The 21,104-nt window shown below is 40.6% G+C and overlaps 1 protein-coding gene across 1 annotated transcript in view; it reads right to left on the bottom strand.

Annotated features, from left to right (window-relative positions):
* LOC149200506 (uncharacterized) overlaps positions 1-16,868 on the bottom strand; it is a 52,233-nt gene extending 35,365 nt beyond the window's left edge. The window contains exon 1 of the mRNA XM_089402748.1: positions 15,458-16,868. Within this exon, the coding sequence (XP_089258874.1) occupies positions 15,458-16,072 (615 nt within the window). The 5' untranslated portion in view covers positions 16,073-16,868. The remainder of the gene's footprint in view (positions 1-15,457) is intronic.
* Positions 16,869-21,104: the final 4,236 nt, after the last annotated feature.

The following is a 21,104-nucleotide window of genomic DNA, read 5'->3' on the forward strand; positions in this document are numbered from 1 at the left end:
ATCACCAAAGACAGCAAAAAGAGGGGAAGGAAAACTACCCTAGAACGAACAATCCAGGTAGGAGAAATTCTGGTAGAATCAGGGCAATATGCCAAATTGTCAAAGTATTTTGCAAAAAACCCCCACCCTTCTCAATGAAGCTCATATCTTGGAATATTAGAGGGCTTAATAGCCCCAGTAAAGGAAGAATCTTAAAAAACATGTTAAAGCAAGAAAAACCTAGCATCCTCTTTCTGCAAGAGACTAAATGCAGCTCCACAGTACTGGAAAAAATAGCCACAAAAGCCTGGCCAGGAGGGCTTGTTACAGCAGTGGATGCACAAGGTGCCTCAGGAGGCTTAGCCATTCTATGGGACGCCCGGATTATCACTCTCAGCAATATTCAAGCAAATAAAAACTTTCTTCAAGCCACATTCCATCTCTCAGGTACGAATGCCCATGGATTATTAACAAATGTGTATTTCCCTCAGGAGACAGCTCAGAAAAATCAACTGCTTAATACTCTATCAGACCTCAATAAGGATAGATCTCTCCCACTTTGGATTTCGGGTGGTGATTTTAACATGATTGCCAATATGACGGAAAAAAAAGGAGGCAGAAACAATACAAATGCTGATGACGGCCTTCTAAAGGGTTACATCAACAACAACTGGCTCATGGACATCCCAACGAACAATGGCCTCTTCACATGGACAAATAAAAGAGCAGGTATTCATCAAATTGCTTCACGCCTTGATCGTTTTTTAATTTCAGACAATGCAACCCAAGCAGGTGGAGAATTCACAGCTTCCATTCTCCCTTACTCCGGGTCGGATCATTGGCCTATCGAGCTGCAGTGGAGCAGGCCAGGACATAATATTAGACGTCCATTCCGCTTTGAGGAATTCTGGTTTGCTCACCCGGAATTTGAACAGATGATCAGAACAACCTGGAAAAGTCTCAATATCACTGAAGGCACAAGGATGGCAATATTCCAACAAAAATTAAAAAATCTCAAACAAGCCATCAAAAAGTGGAACCACAGGACCTTTGGCAATATATTTGAAGACCAAGCCTTCCTCAATACTGAAATGAAGAAAATTCAACAAATCATCATCACTGAGGGTCGTACAGAGGAACTTTCCAGACAGGAGCAAGATATCGAATCAAAAATTCTGGAACGCGCCAAGCAGGAGGAAATTCTATGGAGGCAGAAATCCAGAATACGATGGCTCAAAGAGGGGGAAAAGAACACGAAATTCTTCCACAAGACCACTGTCCAAAGGCGAATGATCAATCAAATCACACATGTTAACAATGCGCAAGGAGAACGGATTGAAACGCATGAGGGCATAGAGAAAGAGTTCACGAGCTATTTCAAAAAAGCCCTTCAAGAGCCCGACATCAATAGAATACCAGCAATCAACAAAATAGCACAGAACATACCCAAGGTCATAACGGAGGAACACAACAGTCTTCTAATCAAACCTATCACTCCACAGGAAGTAGAAGAAGCAGTGAAGCAAATGAAGGAAGGTAAAGCTCCTGGACCGGATGGCTTTACTGCAAACTTCTTCCACAAATTTTGGGACATGATTAGTACGGAAGTGTGGCAGGTGGTAGAGGAATCAAGAGCTCTCAGATGGATGTATCCGGGACTAAATGCCACATTTATCGCTCTAGTCCCTAAAGAAGAACGCTCTAACTCCCCGGACAAATATAGACCCATAGCACTGTGCAACATGATATACAAAATTACTTCAAAGGTCATAGCCAACCGGCTCAAACCGCTCCTTCCTTTCATCATATCTCCGGAACAATCGGGATATGTCGAAGGGCGTCAAATAACAGATGGCATTATACTCACCCATGAGTTGATCCATTCCCTTAAGGTGACCAAGAAACCAGGTATGTTGCTCAAATTGGATCTTTCCAAAGCTTTTGATAGCCTCAGTTGGGTTTACATTCATAAAATTCTAACTGCATTTGGTTTCGCTCCCTCCTGGGTCCGATGGATCTATAGCTTAATATCCTCTGCTTTTTTCTCTGTTCTTATCAATGGTATCCCCTCAGCCACTTTTCGACCTTCAAGAGGAATTAGGCAGGGTGACCCCCTATCACCTTTTCTCTTCATTATCATGGCTGAAGGTTTAGGTAGAAGCATCAAAGCGGCAAAGCTCCATAGAAGATTAAAGGGGCTTGCCTTCCACAATTCTCTGAGTCATACCCATCAGCAATTCGTAGATGACAATATGCTATACGCCCATCCCTCTGTCCAAGAAGCTCGCCATATCAAATCTATCCTTAACAACTTCTCTGATGCTTCCGGCGCTCTCATCAATCGAATCAAATCCCAAATTTTTTTCTTCCACACCCCCGCTACCACCCAAAGAGCCATTAAGCGTATTCTAGGCTTCCCTTCAGCTATACTGCCATCCAAATACCTTGGAGCCCCGCTGATGAGTTCTGCCCTTAAGCATTCTTCCTGGAAGCATCTCTTAGAAAAGCTCGAAGCTCGTCTGTTCCTCTGGACCAATCGATCCCTGAATATGGCAGGAAGAATAATTCTTACAAAATCGGTGCTTCAATCAATGCCTTTATACCTCTTCTCCATCCTCGCTGCCCCCAAATGGGTCCTTAAGGAAATCAGGAACCTTCAAAGGAGATTTTTATGGGGAGGTTCAGGTCAAAACAGAAAGTGGGCTCTTCTTAAATGGGAAAAAGTGTGTCTGCCAAAGTATGCAGGAGGTATAGGCCTCAGAGATCCTGATCACAGTAATCAAGCAATGGGAGCGAAAATCTGGTGGCGTTGGTTGGCTTATCCCAATACTCCTTGGGCCTCTCTCTGGACTGCCAAGTATGCAGGCAACCACCCAATGGAGGAAAGATTGCGCATGACCGAAATATGCTCAGGTTCTGTCATTTGGAATGCCGCAATTCAGCACCGTTCCCTCATACAAAATCACTGCTTTTGGGAAATTAATAATGGCAATACGGCCCGCTTCTGGGAAGACTCATGGCAGCAAATGCCAAAACTCAAGGACATTCTTCAGGATTTGCCAATAAATGAGAGGGGAGTTCTCCAGGCGGCCAAAGTTCACCAATGCTGGATTGCTGACGCTACACAGGAATACCGTCAATGGAAAGACACAACTCTGCTCCTCCCTCATAGTAATGAACCAATCCAGCAGCTACTCAAAACTGAGCTTCAAAAAAGGCAGATAAGAATCTCGGCTGATCCGGATATTCTCAGATGGGGCTATGAAGAAAAAGGAGTTTTTTCCACCAAGGAGGCTTATAGTATAATTACACAGGACCAAACACACAAAGACAGCTTATGGGAAAAAGTCTGGCATAAATTGAACTGGCCGAAGGTTTCTACCTTCCTCTGGCTTCTATGTCATAACCGAATCCTCACCTGGGATAATCTCAGAAAGAGAAGTTTCTCAGGACCTTCCATTTGCTTTATGTGTCGAAAGGAGGAAGAATCAGCTCTTCATCTGATGCAAAATTGTCCAATAGGAAATAAATTATGGGAGAAAATTGCTTTCAGATGTCAAAAAGAAAGAAGGACACACCATGACCTCAAAGGCACTATTAACAAAGGAACTCCTGGCCCATTCCAAAGCCCTATTCTCAATGCATTATGGATACTCCTTCCGGGGCTCCTGATGTGGAATTTGTGGAAAGAACGTAATAGGAGGATATTCAAAGATCAAATAATGCCATTGGAGAAACTTTGGACCCTTTTCCATCAAAATGTTATGGAAACTCTCTCTCTCAAAGATTGGAAACCCGAAGATTTCCCCACTCTTCCTCAAGAAAAAGCGATTTGGGATAATTGGCAAATGAACTTGCATTACCCCCCACCTACTGGTATACATCCAGCAAACAGCAGAAAGGACACCGGTTCTTGGAACCCACCCCCAGTAGGCATGATTCAACTCAATTTTGACGGCGCTTCTAAAGGCAATCCTGGGCAAGCGGGTTATGGAGGCGTTTTCAGGAACCACAAGGGGCATCCACTAGGTATCTTCATGGGAACTATAGGCTGGGATACTAACAACTCAGCAGAATTAGAAGGACTTTGGCGAGGTCTCAGAATGGCGCACACCAGAAACTTCTTTCCCCTAATCATTGAGGGAGATTCGCAGATCCTCATCCGAACAGCTACAAAGCTCCAGAATGGATCGCCTGTTCATAAATTGAGTAGCAGTTGGCGAATGTCCCAGAGGTTGGAGTTAATTACTCATTGGTTCTCACAGCATCAAGCCATCACCTTCAAGCACACAAGACGCGAAGGAAACAAGATGGCGGATCTCTTAGCCAACCTCGGAGTGGAAGCAAAAGAAATTCACTATGAAGGAACCATTGATAGCCTTCCTTCTAGAGAACAGATAGATAGACTGCATGCTATGATCAATCAGGAAACATCTCTGATTAAGGATCTGCACCCGGATGCGGGTGTCCACACCTGTAATTAAATGCTCCATGGTACAGCCATATGGAGGCAGAATGGGAGGCCAGCCCCCGCGCGTGGAAGACGGTGGTTATATTAAGGTTTTAAGGTGCAGGACAGCACCATTAAGTTCGACGCAGAGCCGACGGGACACTGCCTTCAGACGGATGCAGAAGAGGAGTGGTGAGGCATTTATGCCTGGTATGTGGGCGCAGAGTTCTAAGGAGAGCAGGGGAGGCGCCAAAAGCCCCTCACACGCAGCAATTATGATAATTCTCCTATTTATTGAGACCAGTAACCACTTTCTGGCTCATCGATGGCAGATTCATGACCTTGGGTATTACAGTGGAGTCGGCTCTCGAGTTTTTGGCAAAATGCCGCGGGATAGAGGCATCACCAGAAGAGGGGGAAGATCCGGCGTAAGAGTCAGCTCGGAAAGGGGCAGTGTGCAGCCCATTTCTCCTGTAAATGAAGCGCCCCCTTCTTCAGATACAGACAATTCTGAGCAGGAATGTTTGCTCCCTCAGGGAACTTATCAGTCCTTCCGTTTTCGATTCCCAAGTCGCCTGGTTCGTCCAGAGGTAGTGGTGAATTTCTCTGTTTTCATAACGGAGGAGGACCCTAGCTGCATCAATTCGGGCTCCCCCTCCAGAGCTCATGACAGTGATGTTTTCGTTGGGGATATGGAGGGTATTGTCTACAGAACGCGCCGCGATTCTGAGATGTTTGCTCCGAGCGTACTAGCCCAGCCGGCAGAACCTAGGGAGGATTCGGGCAACGATCTGTCCATCCAGGAAATCATGCAATTACCTAATTTGAATGCTGTTGCAGAAGTCTCAGGAACCCAAGCTCCCCCTGATCCTGAAGACGGGATGGTCATCTGGATAGATTCTCCCAGCCAAGGTGACAGCGTTCAGACAGAATCGACTAGCCAGCATACTTAGTTCACTTCGGTGTGAGATCTTCTGTCTTTTTGTCTTAATGTTTTCGTATCTAGTGTCTCTCTCTGGTATTCTCAATTTTCAGGCTCTCTACAGTTACTGCTGCTGGCTTCATGCCACAACAGCCAGCTTTTTTTGCTCTACTCTTTATAATGTAACATGGCACTATCCTGTTAGTCGCCATAGTATCTATGTCAGTAGGAGTCTAGGTTCTATAATATCAAGAAATCATGTGGAAGAATGGAGTTTTTGGTACCCAGCAAAGGCGGATAGACAGAATAGTCAAGCCTTCTCAGTTCGCGGACTGGCCTCGGCCTCCTTGTAAAATCTACAGCTCTGTACATATTTTTATCTTTTAATATAGAAGCAGCATTTACTTAGAAAAAAAAAAAGAAATCCAATGAGGCCGAAACCACTCTCAAACATCCTGAGTCATTTCATGGTAATGTTAAAAATTTAAGTGAAGGATGAAAATGAAGATTAAGAAGAATGTCACTTTTACTTTAAGAATTTAACATTACCATGAAATTTGAATAGCATATCAATTGTAGGGAGCATTTGAGTGTGTTAAATAGGGTTTGGGAGGGGGAATGGACCCCAAATAACATTTAGCTAATTCATAAAACACCTTGAAGTCCAAACCAATCAACAAACCCCTTAAAATTTCATTAAAATAATGTTAAATCGTTGTGTTAGTGGGTTACGGGCCGTTGTTTGTGACTCAGCCTAGTCAGTACGGGAAACGGCCGAGTTGGCCGAGTCGGCCAACCGAGCCCTTTTTTGTACCGAGTCACTACGAAGGGCAATGGAAAGGACCAACTCGGCTGTTTCCGTTTCGAAACGGTCGTTTTTTAAAACTATGGTACCAGCCTCAACCTCGCAGCCAGCAAGTCCTCCAGTTGCAGGCGCTTCCTCTGCTCAGCCACGACAAAAGCGCATATCTCGTCTATCTCAGCTTGCATCCGCTACACAACCTGCTAGTGCTACCACTTCTACAGATGCAGTTGGAGATGATGAGGAGGAGGAGCCATGGGGCCCCCAGTCTAGCTCTAATGATGATCCAGAGATTGATCCACATGATCTTGGCTCCTCTGGCAGTAGCCAGTAGTACTGGTCACAGTGTACTTTTGTTGTAGAGGCCATTTCTAGCCTCCCTGGTTATGTGTTTTTGTTTTGATCTTTATATCATGATTCATGATCATGTATGTATTGGACAATGCACTGGGTGCCATTTTGATATAATCGATATATTCATGAGCCTACTTTGATCATATGTTGTCTTCTATCTATATTCTAACGCTGTGTGTTTGGAAACATGAATGAAAATCTTTAAAATTATGTTTTTTATAAAAAAATAAATATTTAATGTATTTTTTACAACGACCGAGTCGATACCGAGTCGGAGTCTACCCTCAGCCGAGTCGGAGTTGAAGTCGGAGTTTTAAAACATTGGTACAAATAGGTTGATGGAGTGAATCTTGAGGGCTTCACAGATGCAGATTGCGCAAGGAGCGCCACAGATCGACAGAGTACTTCAGGTGGCATCTTCAGCATTGGGTCAGCAATTATTTCCTAGTACAACAGGAAGCAGAGATAAAATTGCACTCAGTTCAGCAGAGGCCAAGTACATGGTTGCCAGTTTGGCAGTGTGCGAGGCTATTTGGATGAGGAAGTTGCTTGTGGGACTCTTCAGATAGGGGATAGAGCCTATTGTGATACATTGTGATAATCAGAGTTGCATCAAGCTCTCTGAGAACCTAGTGTTTCACGATCGCTCAAAGCATATCAAAATCAGGTATCATCATCTCAGAGATTTTGTGCAGAGAGTGATAGTGAAGCTACCATACATTCCGACAGAGGAGTAGACAGCACATATCTTGACCAAGGCTTTAGCAATAAGAAGCTTTGTTCATTTCAAAAATAAGTTGGGAGTTGTACAGAATCCCTTCCTCGCTAAGAGGGAGTGTTGAAAATAGTAGCGAGAAAGATCTTCTTGACTTGTGCCTTAGTCAAGAAAGACCATAAACAATGTTTCCTTTGCCATGGTCAAGTTCGTGGTGTTTTGGACGAGTTCATGGAACAATTAAATCATGCGCACAATTGAAGGCTCAATTATGTGTCTCTCCTAGTGCGCACTTACTTTTAGAAAAAAACAAGTAAGAGCCTCAATGTCTAATTGAGGCGAGGACGAGTAAGAAGAGTCAATTCGACTCAGTGAACAAATCAATCACATGTCCGAGTTCTAAAATTAAACTTGCCAAATATAGCATGAGTCAAAAAACTTAGAAGGAGGACAAAGGCACATAATTGTACCATTATTGTTGAGCACGAGTTTGGGTGAGAAAGAGCACATTGTTAGGAGAGCGTGTAAGGAGAAGCTTATATGCAGTTTGAAAGAGACAATTTCCTTGCTGAGGTGTGCTAGGATTTAGGGAGAAATTCCTAAATAATAGGGGTTCAGATCTGCGCTAGGAAATAGGGATTTCCAGCACTAGGAAACAGGGGCTAAATTGCGCAGGAAAGAGGAGTTGGATCAAGGGTTCTTGCAGGGAGTTTCAGCAACAGAGAGAACAAGTGTGTTTTCTATTGAAACAATTTTCCTTGTAAGGAAATATGATTGCTCAGAATTTTTCTCAATAAAATCTACAACAAAAGAGCGAGTTTTCCCAACTGGGTTCCCTAGAAAATATTGTGTTAATGTGTGACTGTGTTCTTTATCTCTATGTTTCTTTTATTCCGTTGCTTATCTATCGTACAGAAATCCTGTCTTGGTGCAACAAATTTAGTTTTAGATTTGTAATCATAGCAGTTGCAGGGTTTCAAGGAAAATCTACAAGTCGCATACAGTTGCACGAAAGTCTCTACAATCATACAAGAAGTGTCGTATGGAATATATAAAACAGTGTCATGCGACCGATGTATAGTCCATACAATAGTACCTTACAATGGAGAACTATTATTTCAGATTTTTTTCAACAAATGCACCTCTCGCGCAGCGTGTCGAAGCACAAGTTCAAAATGATTTTGATAAACAAGCAGTGTTGTTTTATGGGGAGCATGTGAAGATCACAATAAGTTTTTCAAAGGAACGAAACACCAATTTGAAGGAGCAATTACCTGTGTATGTGTAATTAATTTTATGCTTCCAATGTTTAATTTCTAGCAATTATGTGATTGATACTCTTTTTTATAATTAAGCATTAATTAAATTCAGCAATTTATTTGTTTGATCAAGATCATAAGGACATTAGTCATCTAGGCTTCTAATTTTTCACATGGTATCAAAGCTAACTTCTCTGATTGAGATTCTCAAGGATTTGCAGTGGTAAATCAACTGCTGAGAAGGACCAGCAATTAGAGGGTTTAAAAGTTTTATTTTCAGCTTTCGGAGCTTGTGCAGTAAACCTCAGAGATGGCAACAGCATGCCTCAGGGTTGAGGACAAATTGGATGATGCTTCGAATTTCTTAGGATGGAAGGTGAGGGTTACACTTTTGCTAGAAGAGAATAATTTTTGGGATATTGTCAAGGATGTTGTGACTTTGCCTAGAGATTCATAATAGTTGGCAGCGCACAACAAGAAGGAAAGTGAAGGGCAAGCAAATGACCTTGCCCTAAAAGCATAGTTTTGAAATCGGTGTGAGTTGCTTAGACTCGATCAACTCAACCAACTTCATTACCAGTTGAACTGATTCGGCCTTAAAACCTAATGGCTGAGTCCATCAAGTTTGTGCCTACTTCGTTGAGTAAATGCATGACCCTACTATGACTAACTAAGCAAAGTAAATTTTTATTTACTAATATAAAACAAAAACAAACAAAACAAAACAAAATAACAAAAACCTAACTCCTAAACCCTAGCGATGTTGGCAATCATTGTTCATGTTAAAGTAAAAGGAATAATTGTTTCAGGATGTTTGAGTGTTTCCAACCTTATCAAACATCATATAGATAAAGTAGAATTTCATATCCCACTCAAAATTCAACAAACATAATAGTTTTTAGGATTATGGGATTGGTAGGATTGCAATATTTTCATTGAATTCTATCATGTATGAGGATATGGGATTGACATCTAGTCAAAAGCACCAAGCCATTTGTTGTAGAATGTAACTAGGTTCGGTCTTCATAACGACAAGTAATTATTGTGAATGATGTAATAAAGAAAATAATTTATTATTAGCTTGTTTCATGGGTTTCATGAGCAAGGGATTTCTTGTTTTTAAAGTCAATGTCATGTATGACCCTTCTTGGGCATATAAAGAATGTATCTAGGTCTACAAGTTGACTAGAAACCCTCCAATAGACAAGCACAATCATCCTCTTCTTGATGTCGGCCTCAAATGTACACAAATGACAAGTCGGCTCACATATGGAGACACACCCTTTCAAATGGTCATGTCGGCTCAAATGTAGGGGCAAACAACTATATATAGGAGCCTATACCCCTTGCATTTCCACAGTGAAAATCTTCGCATATCTCTATAATTTCGGATGGCAGAAGCAGAAGACAAGTTCAGACTTCTTCTGAGGTTTTGGTAATGGAGTGTGGACATACAGAAGTTCAAATTCTCTAAGGTTTTGTGTGAAAATTCCTCAACCGGAATTCCTATTGCAGCAGCTGATATTAAAAAGGGGAAACAGAGCTGTTAACATCAGTGTTTAGGGAGGGGATACTGACATCAATGTGGGTACAAGGTTTAGAGGTTAAAAAATAAATCACAGGTTTTTAAGAATGGTTTAACTGATATCCATCTTCCTAATTAAAGTTATTAGGGTGTTTTTTATTTTTAAAGTTTTTCTAATAATACGATTCGAGTGGAAGGGGACAGAGGCCAAGATTCTGATTTTATCAAAACAAAATAAATGCTTGGTATTGTGGGAGTACTAGTGATAGCAAATTTGGCTATGTAGTTATGGTAGGTGTCAACCATGTGTTCTTTAAAGTGAGCCTTGAAGGATCTCCCAGTTTGACCTATGTAAGGGATTCCACAGGAACAAGGAATCTCATAGACACCTGGGCGTAGCATAGGGTCATTCTTGTCTTTGGCTGACCTAAAGAGTTGGCTAAGGTTTGTTTGGGGTTTGAACAGGGCCTTAATGTTCATTTTTGAAAGGATTTTGGAAATATGATCAATAACTCCTTAAATGTAGGGAAGGGAGATTTTGGCTAAAGGGCAGATTGTTGGAAGGGATTTTAGGCTTAGGGTGAAGAGCAGAATAGAAAACCCTTTTATTCTCGAAGAAAGAGTAACCATTGGCTTTAAGGGCATTAGTGAGATGAGCTTTTTTGATGGAAAATGATTTTTAATAACAAGGGTTTTAAGAACAATAGATTTTTTAGAAGGGTGATGGTGATAATTAGCATGGAGGTACCTACCGGTATGAGTCTTCTTACAATAAACTTGTGCGTAAGAGAACCATCAAGGAGGCGGGAGAAAAGAATGTCAAGAAAGAGAAGGGCTTGGTTAGCTTCAAGTGCCATAGTGAACATGATGTGGGGGAAAATGTGATTAAAATGGGATAGGAAGGCCTAGAGTTCAAGCATACCATGGGACCAAATCACGAAGGTATCATAAACAAAACACTTCCCTTGAACTTAGGTTTTAAGTGGAAGCTTTCAATGGCTAAGGTTTCAAAGTATACCATAAAAAAGTTGGCAACAATGGGGGAGAGAGAGGAACCCATGGTAGTGCCCTCGGTTTGCTTATAGAAAATACCACTAAAGGTCAAAAAGGTGGTGGTTAGGCAGATTTTGATAAGGTTGAGGGTTTCGGAGTCAACAAGTTTGGAAATAAGGTCAATGGCTTCTAGGACAAGGATGTTGGTGAAAAGGGAGACGACATCAAAGCTAATCATGATGTCATTTTCATCGAGCTTGAGGTTCTTAATTAACACAATGAAATCGGCGGAGTCTTTAATGAATGAGGAGTGATCAAAAAAGGAACGCAGATTTTTGGCAAGGAAAGGGAAAGGGCATGGGTGGGACCACCAATAGCGCTCACGATCGGTCTAGGGGGTATCCTTTTTGTGGATTTTAAGTTGACCATAAATCCGGGGGGTGATGGGGTTAAGGGGATGAGATGTTTTTGTATAAAAGTGTCCAAGAAGGATGATTTAATGGCATTAGTAACTTTAGTGGTCACAAATTTTAGGGAGTTCCTAATTAAGGGATTACATGAGAAGGAAAAAAGGAAATCCAACATCTTAGAATGGTAGTCAGAGGAATTCATAATAACAGACACATTGCCTTTATCAACTTTTAATCTCTCTCATTTACTTTTACTCTCTTAATTATCCCCTTATTAAATACTATTTTATTCTATATAATAATTCATCAATTCCTTATTTCATCTTGTTTTCCTATAATTTTCCTTTTTTCTAAATCTCTACCCTTCTTAACTTTACACTTTAATCTATTAAACTAATATTTTAAAATGGTTCTTAATAATTTAATTTAAACAATAAACATCCCCTCTTTTATCTTTTTATTTCAATTTATTATTATTCTATTTTATTCTCATTATCCTTTTATCATTTTTAATCGATTTTATTCACATTAATTTATCCTTCTATCCTTTCAATCTTATTAATCCTAATTTAATTAATTTCGTTTATTTGCTTTCTGGTCAATCCACTTTAATTAATTTATCATTTTTAATCGATTTTATTCACATTAATTTATCCTTCTATCCTTTCAATCTTATTAATCCTAATTTAATTAATTTCGTTTATTTGCTTTCTGGTCAATCCACTTTAATTAATTTCCTTTTTTAGTCGATCCTTTTTAATTATTTCCATTTATTTGGTTAATTAATTAATTAAAGTTAATTAAATTTAAACTTACTTTTCCTTTTTTCGTTAATTTGCTTTCTGGTCAATTTTTTAGTCGATCCTTTTTAATTATTACCATTTATTTGGTTAATTAATTAATTAAACTTAAGTTTACTTTTCCTTTTTTCTTTTTTAGTTTATATTTATTGACTTTAACATTCTCATTCTTAACGGCCAATTTTTTCCAAATTAAAAATTATTATCTCTTTTAAAGTGAAAAGAGATTTGATCTTTTAGGCGATTGGTAGATCTGGAATTAAAATGGATTTAGGCTGGTTTAATTTTCCCCTTTTATATAGGTTATATTCCACATGAATACCATGGGTCAATACCATAGATGAATACCATGAAGCTATTTTTATTTTAACGTTTTTTTATTATTTTTATTTTATATTGACCGAGTAAAAAAGTTTTCGCGTTATTAAATTTCTTTATGTAATTTGACCGAGTCAGAATGTTTAGAATGTTTAGAAGACAGGACATGACATTACATCTCTTCCATACTGGATTGGAGAGTGCCTCGGGATAATTATTATTAAATTTATTATAATTTTAAATTCCTTTTCTTAATGATCATTTCCTCTTTCTATTTATACGTGGTCTAGCACCCTTCGTATCACCATTCGAAACTTTTTATCCCTGGATGAGTGAAGTATTCACCTAAAATGTCAGACACGAATTTTGTACAATTTTCCACAAGCTCTTATCATTATATTAGAAATGTTGAAATAAAAATATAGGAACATAAGCAGTGTAGCAAACGAGAAGAGCACCTTAGAGTGTTGTTTTAACCTAAATCAACGATGATATCTTGGTTCACAACGAGTAAACTTCCATGTCACTTAGATTAACAAAGAGCAGAGATCACTTCATACAAAACAAGATTGATTTCATACAAGGCAAGATTCAAATAGGAGCAATGAAGCTCCAGTAGATTCCCACGGATCAGTGCGTCACTAATATCTGACAAAGCCCTTGGCAAAAAGGAGGTTTGAGGCATTCAAAGATAGACTTCCATTGGTGTAGAATTCCTTCCTCGTTAAGAAGGAGAGTTGAGAATCAAATATAGACTTCCATCTGAGGCATTTATAGATAGACTTGCATTGGTGTAGAATTCTTTCCTCGTTAAGAAGGAGACTTGAGAATCAAAGATAGACTTGTATTGATGTAGATTTTTTTCCTTATTAAGAAAGAGAGTTGAGAATTATAGTTTGAACAGAAACTTTAGCACAAGTTCAATGTGAACAGTGAACAGTGATTTGAGATATTTTCCAAAAATGATTTTATATATATATATATAAAATAATTGTATTTTGCAATTCACTTTGATAAAATAGTAAAGTTTTACATTTAAATGTTAGTATTTCATGTATGCTGTAGACTAAAAAAATAGATTAGGATTTTGGTCTCAGCTAAAACTATAAAGATGGGTCAATGAAAGTCTTACTTTTAAATGTTAGTACCTCATGTATGCTGACTTGGTCTAGGAATAAACTAAAAATAGATTAAAACTATAAAGATGGGTCACATAGAGATTTACATAAAGTTATGCCAGTTGAGTGACTAAGTGAAAGAGTGTGGGCAGGCATCCAGGAAAGAGGCATTTCTCAGTAGCGCATGGTTCCGTGCAGTCGTACATAACAGCCTCAAGACTCATACAACCGTATGGAAAGCCATACAATGATATGGGCAGTACCATATGAAATCTGTAGAGCAATGTCGTGTGGTCATCATGCAGTTCAAACAGCACGGCAATGCAGAAGAGATCTATTGTTTCCAGTTTTTCCAGCAGATGTACCTCTCAAGCAACCTGTAGATGCTCATGTTCAGGGTGATTTCAGTAACTGCGACTTAGAAGTTAGTTTGTCTTCCTATGGATGCCACAACCCCCTTTGTGGGCTACTTGCTACTTGGGTGAGCCCAAAGAGCTTAAAGAATGCACTGAAACCCGGTATTTCAAACTGAAACGCCCTGAACCATACTGTACAGCATTCACAAATCACAAAAGGCCATACGGTACAGCTCAGGGTGTTTCTGCATTTCAGTGAGTACATGGGTCGGATTGTCATTCCTGCAACTTAGGTTCTCACTAAACTGATTACAACCATAAAGACTGTTAAGGAAACGTCAGTGTTGTCTTTGCCACACCAAGGTTAGGAAAGAAAGGTCGATATGTATGTGCCCGACATGAGATCCTATTCCTGGCTCGGAGTGTGCTATACTTCCCAGAAAACATGTTAATCCTTGAGATTCCACGGCACAGACCTTAGTTTGGTCAAGCTGTTATAAAATGCGAACAAAAAACAAATACTGACTAGCAATGCCCACAACTAGCCCATTTATTCAACAGCAAGGTTGTTCTTCACTTTGGCTGCTTTATATGTTAAGTTGGACCTTCACTCTGTCGCTAAAGTAGTTGATTTCCTGAGAATCTTTCAAATGCAGATCAGTATACCCTTATCAATTGCAGTTCATGTTGTTTGGGCAGTGTTGGAAATATCTCTGATTTCTCCCGACATATCTGAGTTTTTCCAAGTTTTTCAGGGTGCAGACATTTTCCAAGCTTTTCAGATCCAACTTTATGCTGGTCAATATTCTCTGACAAGTTTATTTACAGGCCCCTCAGCAATACGTTCCCCAACATGACATTTGCAACATTGGTTTTGACCACTACAACACTCATAATGGCTGCATGAGGGCGATATGTGTCAAAGCCCTCTGTAGAATTTAGAGGCAGACAGCTTATGAGCGGAAGACAATGGAATCAGATAATACAGACAGGAGATATCGTGAACTGAAAGCAGACTCTTCACTTAAGATGGTGGGGGAGAAGGTTAGACCTTTTACTAATTTGTGCACAATAATGGATTCAAGTACAGTTCAAGGTGAAATGGATCGAAGGGATGGTTCTGGTGTGAGCAAAAAATGCAGTGGTTCTTGTATTGTTTTGCAGTTAACATTCATTTTCCAGCATTGGTTGGGAAAAGACCAATGGCAGAATTTGATAAATGCCGGACATAAGTTACAAATCCAGCACTCATCCGAAAACTCGGGTAGTAGATGCTATGAAATAGTCTTGGAATAGGTTATAAGTTCTCCAGCACTCGTCCGAAAACTTTGACGGTAGCTGCTGTGAAATAGTCTTGGAAAAATAATCATTATGTGAACCTCTTATGAGGTAAAATATTTAAGAGAAAGGCAGAACAACACATGTGAAGCCGTAGAAATACAAAACCCATCCTTACCTTGAGTGGTATGCCGACGACAATCGACCCGGTTGAAGCCACCAAAATTGACAAGCCAGTAAATACAGCCGAGCCAAAAGCATCGTTAACCAGACCAATCCCATAACCTCCTGCTGCCAATGCTCCTCCTAGCATGGTAATTGTCACCAGCACATAATTCCAGGGAGGCGCAACGTGCAAATATCGCCCGAAGGAGTAAAAGACAACCCTGATTTCCAGACACACAATCACAACCAACAGTGCAATTGCGCCATTGACGATCCGAATCTGCTGAAGCGAAGCAGGATCCTTCGAAATGTACCACAATGCGCCAAAAGCCGACGCATATAATTGAAACAGCAGGGGCACAAAAAAAAGCAGGAAGAGGTCGCAGACAGTGGCCATGGAAGAAAAAATGATGGAATGATGAGATCCGATGTAAAGCAACAGAGGCAAAAACAGTAGAGTTAGGGTATGAAGTGTGCATTCGAGTGGACCAAGAATCAGGGCTTCGTCTGCAAGCTGACCGCCATATCGTTTTTCGGCCTTGGTCCTGAAAGACGACTGCCGTGGCAGAGAATACAGCCAGTAGAAGATGCAGAGAATCGTCATAAAATAATAGGGCGCGTGATCCATTCCCACGGCCGCCACGGCCCCCCACGTCTAGATTACCGACGCTGTGAATGGAATACAGGCGAACAGGAGCCGCTCTAGGGTTACGACTATGGACGGATTCTCGAGCTGGAGCCACCGGAATTGAAGCGAAGCCCACACACCTATCAGAAAATTCGCCTCGAAGCACACGAGCACGGCAAGTATGTACAGCGGCCAGGAATCTATGGCAGAGAGAGTCGAACCCCCGAGCACGAACGCCAACTGCGAGACTAGCAGGGTCGACCAGATGCCGAAGAAGGCGCCTTGCTTGAGCTGCAAGGAGTCGAGGATGTAGGAGACCATAAGCCCGACCGTCAAAGTCGCCATTACTGGAATACCGCCCATTTCTACCAGGAGGGCTGCGCAGGGACCGAGGGCAATGGCGATTCGGGCGTTGTAGGCAAAGGAGGCCGAGGGGGAGAAGCGCGGCTCGCCGGATCGGGCTTTCTCCGATCGGTTTAGCAGCGGGGAGGAGCGGTAGGGGTCTGTCGTTGACTGGTTTTCTTCTGCAGAGGCCGCCATGGGGCTCCCCCGGGGAAGAGCTCTCATGGCGGACCCTGCAGGGTATAGATAGTCATCCTCCGTCATCATTTTGGAAAATCTGGAGATTGCTGAAAAATCGGGTGGGCTTTCATGGGATTTTGCAGGGTGGATCGGAGCTTCTGCTCTAGCTCTGTGCTTCGCAGTGTCTGTTCATGATTATGCTGACGAGAGACGGTCATCTTGCATTTTTCATTTTCTCAATCTGTTTAAATTTCGATCCATTTTTTGTTTCGATTATTGCCAATTAAAATTTAATAAACGAATCATGTATTTGTTTTTCATAGGTCCCACTTAATTGGGGCGTTATTTCTCTATTTTGTGATTATTTTTATTATTACTGTAACAATTAATGAAGGGTATGGCTTTGTTGGAATTCAACTGTCTTAAAGTGCGGTATTTTGTCGAGAACGTGAGGAAAGTTAAGAAAAAGGTAATTAGCAATGGGATTTAAAAGCTTATAAAATAGGTTTAATTGCGATATTTTGGGTGGGGTGGAATGGTTGTTATGTTTTTTATTTAAATCTATGAGTTATAATGATTTTAAAAAATATTGTTGTGATGGTTTAGTGTTTATGAATATTGTTGTAATATCTTAAAGTTTTTTGAACTCTTGAGTGAGTATATTGGTAGGTTCCCCTATATCATAAACTACTTCATTCTAGTCCAAGACTCTAGCCTTCAAGTAGGGAAGCTCATGGTGTAAAAGAAAGTTTGGGAATTTTTCCTTTATATTGTTTAAACAATGTTTAAGAAAGTGTGAAGTGTGGCAACTTGATGTGATCTATCACAACTAAACTAATCTTGAGTGCAAAATATTCTTTGATAACCAAAGTAATTTCAGTATAATATATTGTGTATTATATGTAAAAAAAAAAATAGTGTAAAGTATTTTGTCTTCTAATTACTTGAGAAAATGTTTGTCTTCCATGCAGTGTTTTTAAACAAAATTTGGAGTTATGCACAACACACTAAAAGGAACTTTGGTTTCATGTGTGTGGAATCTCTCTTAGACTTGGGTGTGACATGATTCAATAAGTTTCTTTTTTCTTATGTGCAACTTAACAAGTTTTGGTGCAACAAGTCTCAATGGTGGAAACAAAAAAAATTGTGCAATGTATTGTATGGAAATAAACTCTTTGGTCAAGTAATTTTGCATTATTCTAAACTTTTTCTAGTCGTGACATATCACATAGCATAAGTTTGAGGTTTATTAACGGGAGGCTTAGAAGATATTGTCAAGAGCAATGGTTTTAGCATAAATGAAGGGCTTAAAACTTGTTTATTTGAGGGTTCGGGGTCAGAACCCCCTGGTTCAGGCCAGAGACTGAACAGAGCTCAGACGTGCAAAATACCTATCTTTGTGTGTGCCCTTGACCTCTCAGAGTCTTTTTCATTAGCACAAGTGGAAGTGGTGAACGGGGAGGTTTCGTTCAAAGGATTTTTGGTTACAAAGAATGTTGAGTTTCAGAGCTGCCATGTGGAAATAGGGAAGGAAGGCATATGGCTTCCACCTCCTTTAAGCCAGGGTTCTGAACATGTGGGTCAATTGGGGTTTGGTCCTCTGAGGCCGAAGGAGGGTAGTCAACCTCTCATACATGGTTCATCAGGGCAGTCATTTGTTTTGAGGGATTTATCCCAAAGAAATCGGGTGTTGTAGGAACTATTAGGGTGAACCTAGTGGTCGACATTCACGATGGAGAAGAGATTTTGTCTAAATTTCCCTCCGATAATGGTCAGTCCTCTAGCTCGAAGTCGAAGAAGGGGAAAGTGATCCAGAAAAAATCAGAAAGACCAAATTTGATTCTTGGTGTACATATCCAGATGGATGAGGTCATGGCGGCCTCAGAATTAATTCTGGTAAGGCAGGCTAAGGGCAGGCAATATTCAGCGAATTGTATCTCGGAATGGATAGAAAAGGAGTAGAATGAGGGTCTGACTACTCAGACTAAGGTTATCATTCTGACTATAAGATGGTTTATTGTAAGATTCTCCAATGGCGAAGAAGTGGAACGGGTTCCTGAACGAAACTGGGGGTTTGGGAAAGCTCTGATTTTTTTTCAAAGAATGGACCCCTCTATTTGACGCCTAAAGAGAAAGACTTGAAGAAATTATTATGTGGGTGTGTCTTCTGGCACTAGCTCCTCAACTCTAGTCGATGGGTGTTTTCAGGGCTATCGGTAACATCTTAGGTACTTTCCTCGAAGGAGACATGTCCTTTCTTTCGACAAAGGAAAGGAAGGTAGCTCGCATTTTGGTGAGGTTGGATCTGAGGGAGGGTCTAGAAGACATGATGCAGATACAAGTTCATGGTCTTTCTCTCTCCCAGTTACTAGATTTATGAGCAGTTGCCCTACAGATGCCACTGATGTCACAAGCATGGCCACTTGGCACGGGATTGCCCTTTGGGGTTTAGAAGAAGGCAGAAACAAAGGGATGAGCCCGACCAAGGGGATAGGACTTCGCCCGATGAGGATGCTTTTGTACAACCAAAAGTGGTCAGGCCTCAGCACTCAAAGGTGTTGGTTCAAATGGAAGTACAGGAGGATCAATTTGGGATCCTAGGAGAACTTATCAATCCAGTGACTTAACACTTGCGGGAAGAACTAGATGGGGAGGAGAACATGGATCAGGCACCTCAATCTACGGATATTGTTTCTCTCCCTCTCTTCTCTCAATCGTTTTAGTCGATGCCGCTTTTGGATACTTGTCAAAGGCCTAGTCCATCCAGGCCAAAATCTGTCGATTTCCCCTCCTGTTGGAATATTCCTTTTAAATTAGATAGTATTATTACCTCCATTTTGGATCTATCTCTATTTAGAACCACCTCTTCACCCATTAACAATCCTTTCTAATCTGAGCGTCCTCCAAAAAAACCTCACTACAATCTTCGTCCCCGAGATAAAAGAGAATTCCCAATAGAACATGTGGGTGGACTCGGGATTTTTTAGGAAACATCTATCCCTCAAAAGACCCATGGTCGGTAATCGTACATATCAAAGCTAAACTAGACATTGTTGATGGAAATCAATTATCCCTCAAAGGGGCGCTTAGAGCAGCGCAAGCCCCTATCGTGGTCTTTAAATGATTTTGTTGTCCTTCAATTGTAGAGGTCTATCCAACACCCAGAAGAAGTTGGCTCTAAATCAATTATTTAAATTTGTTAATTGTGATGTTATTATGCTCCAAGAGACCCTTGGATATGGGGAGACTATGATGAAATCCTTGAGCTTCATGTTGCCTAGTTGGTATTTTGTGGCTCTTGACGCGAATGGAAGATCAGGTGGTTTAGCAATGGGCTTCAGGGACAACTGCATAAAACTTTTGAACTCTTGGGGATTAGATTTGGTTTTAGGGCCGGAGTTGTACTCCTCTGACCTTTGTTCAATCCTTACCCTTGTCAACATCTATGGTTCGTGTCAGGAAAGAGTTTGTTTCTAGAACAATCTATTCCCATAATCTTTACTGAACAACTCAAAGGTTGTAGTGGGAGGGGATATAAATGTTTCCCTTGGTTCGTCAAAGTCTTGGGGACCTTTGGCCGAGGTTGGCTGACTATTTTTTAAATAAACTTTGGACAGGAAGTTTCATCGATGTTGATATAATAAAATCTAAACCCACTTGGAGGAACAGGAGAGTCGGTGAGGCTAGGGTGGCCAAGCGATTGGATCGTTTTTTGATAAAAGAGGATCTAGTTACGCAAACTCCTTACTTCAGATAGTGGGTTGGTTCCGACAAGGAATTTGACCATTTTCCTATCTTTTTGGAGCTAAAAGGGGCCAGTAGGAAGTCTAGATCCCCTTTCAAATTTAACTCCTCCTGGTTAAAAGACTAGACCTATAATAGCCTGGTAAGAGAGATCTGGAGGCCACAAGCCAGATCCCAAGATTTTTCACTTGCACGGTCTTTTATGGAAAACCTAAAAAGATTGAAATAGACATCGATTTCTTGGGCAAAGGAAAAAAATATAAGGAATGAAGTTGTTCTAAAATATATCGAGATAGAACTGGGGGCTTTAGAAAACCTAGAGGAGGATGGGTATGAGATGGAAGATAAAAAGGAAAGGATAAATATATGGAGGTTGAAAGGCGAAAGATTCTAAAAGACATTGAAGAATAGTGGAGGCTAAAAATTAGGGCAATATGGCTTGAGGTTGGGGATGAAAATTCCATTTTTTTTCAAAACTATGGAAAGGACAGGAAGAATCCAAACACTATTTGGGAAATGAAAAAGGTAGATGGTGGTATGGATAATTCCTTTGATGAGTTGGCTGCTCTAGGTGTCTCCCATTTCAAATCCTTTTTTAAGGCACCGTCTGAAGCCACAATTGTTGAAGTAATTCAGGTGGCTCAGGCTTTTCCAAGTTTCGTTGAGGAGGATGACAATGATTTTCTCATGGCACCTATAACAAAGGGGGAAGTGGAAGGGGTCATAAAATCTATGAAAAAGGAGAATAGCCCTAGCCCTAATGGAT

Source organism: Pinus tabuliformis, chromosome 2_1 (assembly GCF_031772625.1).
Source record: "Pinus tabuliformis cultivar Carrire ecotype Pingquan chromosome 2_1, CPIR1, whole genome shotgun sequence".
Lineage (NCBI taxonomy): Eukaryota > Viridiplantae > Streptophyta > Pinopsida > Pinales > Pinaceae > Pinus > Pinus tabuliformis.